The sequence below is a fragment of the Chiloscyllium plagiosum genome, unplaced genomic scaffold, assembly GCF_037043375.1.
Source record: "Chiloscyllium plagiosum isolate Xiang-an unplaced genomic scaffold, Cpla_swu_hap1 HiC_scaffold_2, whole genome shotgun sequence".
In the NCBI taxonomy this organism is placed as follows: domain Eukaryota; kingdom Metazoa; phylum Chordata; class Chondrichthyes; order Orectolobiformes; family Hemiscylliidae; genus Chiloscyllium; species Chiloscyllium plagiosum.
The window spans coordinates 116904100-116916419 of record NW_028270140.1 but is presented as its reverse complement, the minus strand read 5'-3'; the positions used below and the strand labels follow the sequence as shown (position 1 = coordinate 116916419).

At 36.2% G+C, this 12320-nt stretch overlaps 1 protein-coding gene across 1 annotated transcript in view; it reads right to left on the bottom strand.

Annotated features, from left to right (window-relative positions):
* Positions 1 to 4149: 4149 nt before the first annotated feature.
* map1b (microtubule-associated protein 1B) overlaps positions 4150 to 12320 on the bottom strand; it is a 134651-nt gene continuing 126480 nt past the window's right edge. The window contains exon 7 of the mRNA XM_087999989.1: positions 4150 to 10454. Within this exon, the coding sequence (XP_087856115.1) occupies positions 10299 to 10454 (156 nt within the window). The 3' untranslated portion in view covers positions 4150 to 10298. The remainder of the gene's footprint in view (positions 10455 to 12320) is intronic.

Here is a 12320-nt window from a genome sequence, read left to right as displayed (position 1 = left end):
TAAAATACCCAATAGGTCCTTGATGATATCAGTTCATTTTCTTTTAAATTGCAACAAGGAAGATCAGGAATGGAATAAGTTCCATGTTCTATTTGAACTCACCACCTTCTCAAAAGCAGAGAGGGTTGGGCAATGAATACTGGCCTGGCCAGTGATTCCCACATCCTATAATTGGATACAGAGAAACAGCCTTCCAATTTACGGAAATTAAAAGCCACTCCAAAATGTCAACTTCCCAGCCTGATTTTACCTAACGGTGTTAAAGGATAGAACAAAAATTGAAGAAACGAAGAAAAATTGATAACCACACAAATCTTTTATCTCTCGTGATATTTAAAATTATGAGAGAATCTGGTGAATTGCATTTCCTCTTTAATAATTTAGTTCAGCACTCATTCCTAATAAAATAATGGATAACATCTAATTCTGTTAATACAAGCTGAAAGTGGTCTGTAGTAACAATAATTTGGATGGTGCAGTATGTCAGAAACAGAACAAATAACAAGGTTCTATTCCTCTCCTTGCAATTAGTCTCATATTGACCTGCTAATGACTGGTTTCATTATGAAAGATGATCTATGTTCAAAACAAGTATTGATCCTTTCAATATGTGATTGTGTTTAAGAGAAATATGTTAAAATAATGTTGTACTACAAACTGGTTAGAATTGACAGGGTTGCCAAGGCACAGAGGTGTAAGGGACATTTTGCAAAACCTACAAAATAGCATTATACTTAAAGCAGCAGAGGTGTTACAGCTCAATTTGACTTAAATATTTACCTTCAATTTATTCTAATGATTTAGACTATGACTATGGTAGAATATGGGCCAAAGAAAACACATACTCAATTACTTGATCTATCTGTAAATGATTCAATTCCACCAAGGGTGCAGCCTCATTTAGTTAAGCATAACCCATAAGCCCTGGGCTCACTTGAAATAACTTGTTATTGTGAAGGGCCTTGAACGATTCATCTTCTGTAAAATCATGAAGTGAACAACCAGGGAAGAATTGAGTGGATCGTTTAATATCAAATATTAAATGCTTCTTTAAGGGCTGCTTCCTTTTTTAATTGAGGGTGGTGTTAAGTCTCAATGGCACATCCCTGCTGTATCAGCCATCCCCAAACCATGGACCAAAAAATTGCAAATTTACCGGTCATATATACCTTATAATCTACCCATCCATATAAAATCTAGATTGTACATTAGCATTCATATCTCCATTGTTTAATGTGTCCTCCAAAAGTTCTTAGTTTGTATTTCATTCTCTCATTCCCATTTGGCTGATAATAATCTCCATGTCTACCTGCTCTGTGTAGTCTTTTTATTCTCCAATAATTCATTTTTCAAGTCATCCAACATTGATATTCTCTTCCTTCCTCATTTTCCCTGAAATCTTCTCTTCACATCTCTTAATGGACCATTTCCTGTTACAATGTGCCCTGGCCTGTGTTTGCTTTTTGTAATTATAAACAAGAAATTTATATTCATTCTCAGATCTTCATCATTTGTTACTTTATCTGTCTAAGCTGATCCATTCCATTTGCCTCAAAACCCCCAATTCAAATCTTTGTAGTAAATCAATCTCCCCCACCCAAGCCTCACGTTCCTTGCAAAACACTCCAAATCAAAGCTTTTACATATCACTCCTTGTGTTCTTTATTCAGCTTTAATGTTGATGTTAATTTTCATTCCAAAGTTTCTGCTGACTAGTTCATCAACTATTTGTTCAAATCCTTCTGTGGTTTGTGATTTGCAAATTTAACCGGTTATCATTTCCCCGACTCCCCTCCCCATCTTAACACTTGATTCTGTGCCTCTAATTTAACCATCATCTCTACAGAGGATTGGAAGAGAACTGGTGATGTACAATCCCTTTATTTCATTCTACACCAATGTTATTTGTCCACCTTTTAAAACATTAATCCACCTGGCCTTAACTTCACTTGTTGTAGTTAATATTGGCAACTGTGTAGGAAAATCATTTCCAATCCTGCTCAGATTTGTAACTTTAAACCAGTGTCTCCTAGTTCTAATTTTGCAGTCAAATTAAATATCTCAATTGCCTCCACATTTTAAGCTGTATTGGCAATTCAACAATTCAGATCATGGCCGAATTCTTCTGATCAGAGTCAAAGCTCCTGTGATACCGATCAGACAGAAAACTGTCCACTTATCTGGAATCGTTTTTTTTTTGGTAAAATACCAAATGCAGGATCCACTCAGTGTAATAATCCACAAAGAGACCTGCAAAAAGAATCGTGGTGGATCCCTTTTTCCAGTACTGGCTGCTGTATTTGGCAAAGTAATTAAAAGTCCTAAAGCTTTTCATTGTATTTGCAACCAGTGGGTGAGTGGGGACCAGTTGGGGGTCTAGTCGTGTGGTCAGTTGTATTGTTAGCCAAGTGTTAGACCAATTTTTAAACAGTCTTAACATCTGACAGCTCAGAGTTGGAGACTTTGTTACAAGGTCCTGAGCAGCAAGTGAATTGCCTACCAGAAAATCAAACTTCCTGCACAATTCCTATATCAATCTGCCTATTGGACTTAGAGTCAGAGGGATACAGCATGGAAACACTCTTCAGTCCAAACAGTCCATGCAGACCATGTTCTCAAATTAAACTCGCCCCACCTGCCTCCGTTTGGCCCATATCCCTCCAAATCTTTCCTAGTCATGCACTTATCTAAATGTCTTTCAAATGTTGTACCTATACCTGCAGGGACTTCTCCAGAGTCTTGACAACCATCTTATATCTAGTCTCCAACGATGCAGAAACTGGCATTTTTGTACAATGCTCTTTCCATATAAGAGGTTCTCCTCATAGAGCTCAAAGTCAGTAAACCTCATTCAACTGTGTCTTTGTTTGCAGCATTATTGTTTCTGACTCAGAATGCTGTGGGTTCAGATTCTCACTCAAGAATGAAAATCAAGGTTGATGTTCCACCACGGAATTTTCCACTGTGAGAGGTACTACCTTACAGATGAGCTGTTGAATGGGGATCCCCATCTAAGGTAGATGTACAAGATCCCATGGCATTATTTTGGAGAAGGGCAGAGCAGTTGGCCCTGGTCACTATTCATCCCTAAGTGAACATCAAAGAAACAGTTATCCTGCACTTTAACACATTACTGTTTGCAGGATGCTATTGTACAAATAGGTTCCTGCACTTCCGACATTACAAAAGTGACTCCACTTGAAAAGTATTTATTGGCTTTGGGATGTCCTGGGATTATGAAGGCAAGACTTTCAAGTCATCTTTAATTCTGAATACTGACTTTATCATCAAAAATAAGTTAATGTTAAAACCATGTCTTTAGGAATGCTTAAAGCCAATACTAACTTTGAAACTAGTCACTACTTTGTAAACAAATGTTGCAAAAATCACGCCGATAAAACTTTACTATTAATTATTTTTGATTGCTGTTAGCCAGGACAACTTCATATTCACCTTTCATTGAACTGTTTGTATTTACTGGAACTCGCAAGCTAGGCTTTGGGTTAACATGCAGCTAACTGTCACTCTCAATCCTGGATTGAAGTGTAATTCTAGACTTCAAATCTTGGGGCTATAATTTGATGCGAGAGTGCAGTGCTGGAAAGGCACTGCAGGTCAGGCAACATCTGATGAGCAGGAGAATTGACATTTCAGGCATAAGCCCTTCATCAGGAAGTTTGTAGTTTGATGCTACAATATTGTGACTTAGAAGCAAGGAGTTGTCAAGCGACCTATAACACAATTCAACATTGTGGCATAGTCAGGACAGCTGTCATTATGTTCCACTTCTCCGGTAAAACTGACAGCCACTTTTGGAGTCTGCACTTGTGCAAAATAAAACAGAAATCGAGATGGTGCTCTCAGTGACTCTATGATCATGAAGGATATTAAATGTTATCTTTTTGGTTTACTGTATGAATACTGCAGTATTGTTGGCTGCTTATCTGCCCGTTGATAGGATTGTTGCATGCCTAGAGATCCCATTTAGTTGATGCAAGATTTAAATTGCTGCCAGGAATGAGAGAAGTTATTGCGTTACTGATTTCCTAAGCAAAGGAAAACTTCTTTCCCTATTTAGTCTGCTAAAGGAATTGGCTCACATTTCATGCATGCTACATAAAAATTGCTGTAAAAAAAAACATAACCCAATTGTCGAATTTAATTTTATTGTGGGTTTTAATTTAATTGTTCCCTTTACATCAAATACTCCAGTGGCAGGGGATATTGCACACAATATCTGAAAAGCACTACATAATACTTTCACTGAAAACTAAGTTCTACATTAGATATGACTGGTTAGAATTTTGCAGGATTATAAGACATAAATACCATACACAGCTGCAGTTTGACACATAAAACATTATTCAGATAATGGGAGGATTGTGAGTTGCTGCTCAGCCAGCTGTGAGGCTGGTGCTTTCCATATTTGGAAGATAAAACTGCATGCAAGTGTTTAAGCAGATATTTTATGTTCGCAGTCTATTCATTTTTACAAGTCATCAGCGGAACATCTGTGAATTAAGGATGAGAGTAAATTTGGACAGTCACAAGATTGGTTGCAGTCACAGAATTGGTTGCAGTCACTTACCCGGGCATTAGACATGAACAGTTTTTGGTCACTATTACTTTGTAATGTCACAAACATCCCATAAACAGTATCACTTAGTAAATCAACTGACATACCATCATGGTCACTGCTACAAATGTGGTGCCTCACACACAAAATTCAACTTTTATAATGAGATTCATTTTAAAAACACACTCAGAACTCCAAACACACATTTATTCTGATGTCTAAAAGTGAGCAATTCCCTCGCCATTTTTACTATCACAATTTTATCATACATAATTGTTCTTATAATTAAAACAGATTTCTCAACGTATACCCGTTTGATCCACAAACTACCATCAACGGGCACCTGTTTGTAGTAAGGTGGAAATGAGTGGCATTGTAAACTTTAAACATGCAAGTGGATTATGAACAAATGTTTCATCAAAGCCTAGTGTATTAGTTTGGATACAGTATATAAATCTGGAAGAAAATTAACCATGGCAGGATATCAGCAGATTGTCTATTTCAAAAAAAATGATTGGTTGTTGGAATGTAACATGTTCAAACCCACTTAATTATGGCAATTCATCACAGCTAGCTCTTTGATCCTCAAAATCCGTAGGAACCATCAGAAAGAAGTACGCAATCATTTTCACCTTACTGACATTGTGAGTTTGAAGGCTTTTAACCAATTATCACACTGAAAAAAATTGTACGAATTGTTAAATTCAGGCAAACTAATTTCATAAAATCTACCATGAAGTTTCCATGCTTTCACAGCACAAAAGTTTGGCTTCTTACCAAGATCCTTTTAATATTGACATTTATTACCATAGTGAAATCTCACAATTACACAGCGATGAATTGTCTGACTTAGTAAAATGATCTTCATGTCTGCAGGAAATACAAACATGAAACAGCAAAACAAACATGGGTGCAATCATAAAACGTAACTCGCTTTTTTCTCTTACAAAATGCACACTTTGACTATCAGAGATTTACCCCCCTTTCCCATATTTCTGTATTTGTTGTCATCATTTTAATTCCATGCTTTCCTACTGCATTTGAATCTCTTTTCTGAAAGCCAGGTTTTGAAGTTTCATTTATATGCTGAAAAAAGTGACTCCTATGGAATATCCTACTGGTTTTCAGAAAAAAATGAATGAAAAGGAAGACCTGGGGAAAGGGTCCTGTGGGAAGTTCAGCTTTAAAAGCACAATGCATTTGAAGAAATGCAGCCCTATGAAAAAGTGTACCACGAGCAAAATGTCATGTACTGCTGTACATTTGTGTACCTTGCTCTAGGCAAATAAGTATGCAACCTTGAACCAGTACCATTTGAAAAAGTGTAAAGATGCATTCAAAGGAAATTGAAGCAAATCTCCAAAAACATTTTATACAGGGACATCAATTAAACAGCATTCCACATGCACATTCTCTCAACGCTTTCAATGTTCCTAACACATGATAACACAACTATCTACCTAGAGGATTCATTATGATTCCAAAGAGTTGTAGGGAAGAGTTGTATCTGAAACAGTCATAACAAACTCATTTCAAAAATAATAAATTAGAAGTTTATATTACAAAATCTTTAAATGTAACCCTTGGTTTTAGATGAAAGCCATACAGTGCTGAAGCAGGCTTTTCAGCTCTTCATGCTTTTGCTACTCTTTCAAAGAGCTATCCAATTGAAAAAGGTTTAATATAAAAACGAAATGCGGTAGCTCTGATCTCACAGTTTATAATTTTGTAGCTATGGATTGTAATGGAACTAAATCTTTAAAACTGCTGTGTTCAAATAAATTAGTAAAAAACAAAAGTTACTAGTATTAAGAAATTGGAGTCACAAAACCAAGGCTATCACATTTCTCATGTCTGTTTTCAAAGCTGTGCCAAGGATGGTCCCCTGTATGAAGAAACATTTCAATAATTTGCTTGAATCTTTTGAATAATATTTGTATTTCTCCATGATTCGAGAAATCATGCTAGTCAGATGTGCAATGAGCACAAAGGGAAGGAAGTGGGTGGTTTGGTGTCACATTTGGACTTTGATAAAATGCCTCCCACCTTCAATCTGCTTCCAGCCTCTGCTACACTGTTCTTCAGCCAACTAGTAGAAGATATGTAGAAATAGTATCAGGGCTTGACTTGTTTAAAAATCCTGTCTTTGAAGGAAACATCAAGGGCTTCATTTGCACCTTGCCCTGACAGTGTGGCTAACAAGAGGGCTAGAATGTGGAGTTGAATTCCCTCACCTCTAGTAAATTATGTCAGAGGACCATGGCACAGCAATAACAGTCTTAGACAGCAGCAGCTTTGAGCAGCTCAAACAAGTCAAATATAAAATACATGGTCACTGACTTTTTAAACTTCTACATAATTATAATTAGAATACCAAGGGTGAAAAGTTGTCCTTTAAAAGGAAGGAATTTAACTTAGCTGGCATTTAACAATACAGATACAAAACAAACACTTTTAGATTACCTAAAATTACTTGGAGTTTTGGCATTAATTGCAGAAGCTAAAATTAAGAAAAGGTGTTTTGTTTTCAAATAGCAGAAACAAATAATTTAAAACCATGTGCTTCAGTAAACCTTCTTAAATAACCTGCTTGGAAAAATATCTTCAAATAAAATACCACAATAACAAAACTTTATAATACAATGTAATATTGCATAAGTTGAGTATCTGAAGCCACATGAAAAATTTGACTCTGATGAAGCCTGCCCACATTAGGAAAGCTGTGTACAAAAACAGTGCAAACATAATGGTGCTTTCATTTTCTGTTAAAACAACTTTGCATCACACTTTTGTTCACATAAAGTATTTAAAAATAAAACAATCAGCTTTTTTTCCTTTTTTAAAAAAAAGTACTATACAAAAATGAGGTCATATCTGTGGGTAAGCAGCTATTTAAATTGTATATCGGACAAGGTTACAACCAGTGGGGTCAAGGGTCACCTAATTCCAGACGAAGGCTCATTAGTTAGATCCAACAGTGGGTATTTTTGACCACAATGGAGAAGGAAGTTAAATCAGATATGAAGGGTTATGAAAAGGTCAGTAAGCCTACACTGTCCTCATGCAGTTATTTTTCTGGGAATCAGTGTCAGGTGGAAAATGCAATTAAAAGTAATGATCCGTGTTTGTAAGTAATAATCTGTATAGGTGTTCTGGAAGGTGTATACACTAGCTATACGGTATCCCTGCTTTTCACCAAAGTAGTTACGAGGCCATAATATTTAAATCCCAATTTAAAATTTCAATATAGAATTCAACATTTAAATGATAGATGATACCATAATCCAATGAAACTTTTGGCTGCAGGTGAATACCTGCAAATATTTCAGTAAAGAAACTGCTGTCAAACTGGTATAAAAGAGAAGTATATCCTTGTTACAAAGATGTAGACAGCATCTTGCTCTCAGCCATTCAATCTTTAACTGAGAAACTGCAAACCATGAAATGGCAAACATACAAGGTTGATTCCAAACTACCAGAAGGTAATGGGCTTCAGATTATCATTAACATTTCATTTTCACATCTTATGTCGCATTGAGCTTTATAGTGCACTACTGTTTATTGGCTTAATCAAGATCCCATTATGACTTGTTTGAACCTGTAAGCATTTATTAACCATTTCAAAGCCTGTGCTTCTCCTAAATTGAATATTCCCTGATTCAACAAACCAAATGTGTTTACCAAAAAAACACATTCTTAACTCAAAAATATCACATTCACAAAATGTGCAAGCTTCCTTACTAGTTTTACTAGGAAAGTAGGAACTAAAGTATGACCAATCTTTACAAAGAGATTTGCAATTGTCTTGATATCTAAATGGCATATGTAGACTCTGATTACACTGCTCAGTGGATGCTGAACTGCTAATGAATACACCATCTGACTAAAAATAGCTTTATTTTTTCCAGCCTTACTTCAATCTTCAACTAACCAATGAATATCATCTTCTACAGACATATTTAAACAGTGGAAGTTAATTTCTGAAATTTCTGGTATTTCCAATAGCAATATCCCTAATGGAAATTCAGTATGGTACAACATGAAATTGCCTAGTTTATTCCCCCCAAAACAAGCAGCACTTCTTTTTAACCAGTACAATATAAGAAGATTTTGTTTGAGTGCATCCCTGTTTTTGACACTGTATTCCCACACTTTTCAAGTTAGGGAGAAGAAATGCATTCAACCTTTCTAAACCCTTTATATAACAAAAAGCTACAATTCTGTTCATCATACAATCTGGTATACTTAGACTTACACCTGTACAATTGTGTCTTGAGTTTGTTTTCAGGTGAAACTAAATTTTATGGTTACAAATGTTGTGCAGGTACAACATGTTGAAGTAGTTATGGCAAAGTGCTTTTCCACTGTTGGATCTTTTTCAAATAGAATTTGAAATAGACAATTCAATTTTGAACTGTACAACATTAACAATATTACATCAGTGACTGCACATTATAAGATCATGTAAAACATGGATGTAATATTCAATTATAAGGATTTCTATAAGGTGATTTTTTTTAGCATTATAAATGGCCAATGGTTTAGCTAGTTACAAGAGCACACTCTGCCCAAATCAACATCATTGATCCACCCATTAAACCTTAATTGATGTTTTTGGTTATAAAAATAAATAATTCTTGCAACAAGAACGGAGGGTCCTCATTAATAGGTCCTCATTAATAATATGTTAACGTAACTTAAAAAGAAGAAAACTTTCTGCATATTTGGAATGATTCTTCTTCAATATTCCAATTCTACCTGAACCTGTGCTTGCTTAAAAAAAATTAGAAAATAAAGCATACATCACATTTTAACATATGCTATGACTGGTCTTAAGGATATTGTAGGGTCATATACACATACAAACACACTCACACCCACATACTTCACAGCATTACCCAAACTACTGTCCTATACTGATCTTTACTGCTGATCTGTTGTCTGCCTCATTTTTTTTTAAAAGTGCAACCTAGATCACAATACATTCAAGTCACTGTCTAAGGCAAAATGACTAGTATGTGTACTCCCAACTCCTTTGGTTTCTGCTTAAGTATATTAGCTGTCTTTTTTTTTAAGCATGCAGTTTTATCAAGGCTTAATGGCAATATGCCATGTTCATATGCAGAATTACATCTGTCAAGAAGCTGGTACACAGGGAACATGCCTTAGTTAAATATCTCTGCATATTAATGGGCGGTGGGTGGATGGGTTGGTTACGTGAATAGGGTTCAAAATACTTGTGAGTTTAGCACATGTTGCATTACCACATGGAGTTGTGTACTGCCTTTGCACAGCATTGTAGTCATTAAAAAGCTAAATTTCACACATTTCAATTATTGTTGTGGTGGTTTATTTTGTGTAAAAGTTCTGTCCCCACAGGTAAGAATCATGTAGCTTTTCTTTCACTAAATCAGTTTCTTCAAAACATAAAAATCTTGAACGAGGATCAACCACAGCCCAAACGTAATGGATACGGAGCTTGGCTGATTCAAGTATTTTAAACCCTGTTGTTACTTGTTTAGGAATACGAAAGTGTTGCCTTAGCATAGGAACTAAATAGTCTGGAAAGTGTTACACGCTAGTGACCTGTATAACAAATCTATCGTACAATATTCAGCAGACACTTATTTATATCTGCTTTCCCTCATTTTTTTAAAAATTTCCATTTGAGTGCTTCCCCTTAGACAACTGGTTGAATGTTCTGGTTATATGGGACTCCCAGTTACAATTCGATCTTGCACGCAGGGAACGATTCATCTTGCATGACGACAGTGCTGCTACTTGCTAGTACCATGATGTTCAGGTCCTGTTGCTTCTCATGCGTTTGCTGGTACCATTCCCTCATGACCTCTGAGTCATGGGTTGGGATTAAAGTAACCTAAAATCCAACAGAAAACCACGATGAAACTCTACTGCAGGTACAATCCACGAAACAATCAAGTCTCTGTTAATCATGATTCAATCAGTTATGAAGATATGAGGAAAGTGAAGTCGATGAAATAAGTTGCCAGCTCTGAGTACTGACCCTTTATTAACACTCAAAAGAGAGGTGAATAAGTTCCTGGCTGGAGCAGAATTCGCATCTTACAAAATGCAGCAGAAACACAATTTCATTAATGTCAAAAAGTCCTCTATGGTATTTCTCAGCAATGACTTTCAAATAAAATTCCAACTGAATTATTTAAAGACATATTAGGCAGATCACAAAAAGCTTTGATAAATAAGTTTCATGAACTGTTTAAACAGAAGAGAGAAATATGGAGGGAGGAGGGAGGGAGTTGTATTGCTCAGGGCCAACGCAAAGAAGGAACAAACGGTTACTAATTGGGGGAACAATGAAAATTCAGGATACTTAACAAGCTAGTATGAGTGCAGAGATTTGAACAGGAGTATTATATATTTGAACAGGAGACAGAGAGGTGCAATCTTGTAGAGGGATTTGAAAAAAAAATCAAATTTTAAATTTGAGGTACTGATGGACCAAGAATCATCATAGATCAATAATTAAATGGTGATCTGTAGTTCACTCTTTTTATCTCGCACTTTTCAATAGCAGTGTTAGATTTTCTAACTTTCAATCCCTTGGGATCGCTTTAAACCATGGTATTTCAGAATCATTGAGATATATAGTACAGAAACAGGCCCTTCAGCCTGACTTATCCATGCCAACCAGGTTTCCTAAACTGAACTAGTCCCATTTGCCTGCATTTGGCCCATTTGCCTCTAAACCTTTCCTCTCCATGCAACGAACCAAATGCCTTTTAAATGTTGTAACTGTTTTCACCTCTATCATTTCCTCTGGTCATTTGTTCCATATAGGCACGACCCTGCATGTGAAAAAGATACCCCCCAGCTCCCTTTTAAATCTTTCTCCTCTTACCTTAAATCTCTAGTTTTGGACTCCCTTGGCTATTCACCTCATCTACACCCCTCATGGATTTTATAAACCTCTATAAGGTCACTCCCTAGCCTTCTATGCTACAAGGAAAGAAGTCCCAGACTATGCAGCCTCACCTTATAACTCAAATGTTCCAGTAGTAATTTTGTTTGCAGCCTTTCCAGTTTAATAGCATCCTTCCGATAGCAGGCTAACCAGAATTGTATGCTGTACTCCAAATGTGGCCTTACCAATGTCTTGTACAGCTGTTAAAATTGATAAATCAAACCACTGCATCCAGCATCTCTGCAGCTCTTTCTTTTAGATCCCCAGGATGCACACAAAGTATCTCAGAGATTTACTGCCATTAATCCTTTAAGTTTCTTTAATATTCTTTCTGCGCGGGTATTAATTACTTTAAGTTCCTCACTCATGTTGGCCCTTGGGTTAACCTCTATTTCTGGCCTGTAATTTGCCTTCTCTTGAAAGGAAAAAACACCGGTGGCAATGAGACCATTAATTGGCCACATATGATCCTCAGTAGGAATACCCAGCTTTCAAAGCTGCCTGTATGGTTGCCTAAACTCCAGCCCTATATTAATAAGTCAAAGAGGAAACCAAAATGCTTAAAGATAATTTTAGCAATTAGGATTTAGGAATTTCATTTGAGGACGCAGTAATGTTGAATATTACAAGAAATGAGAAAGGGCAAATGTTACAAGACTTCCAAGGAACAAGATGTTATTGCTTCATTGAAGATCACGTAAGAAATTAAGCCACAGAAACTCAGTCATTATACTGTAAGAACAAACAGGAGAAGGCTTAAGAGCTCATCACAGTAATACAGCCAGCAATGAGGTTCATTAG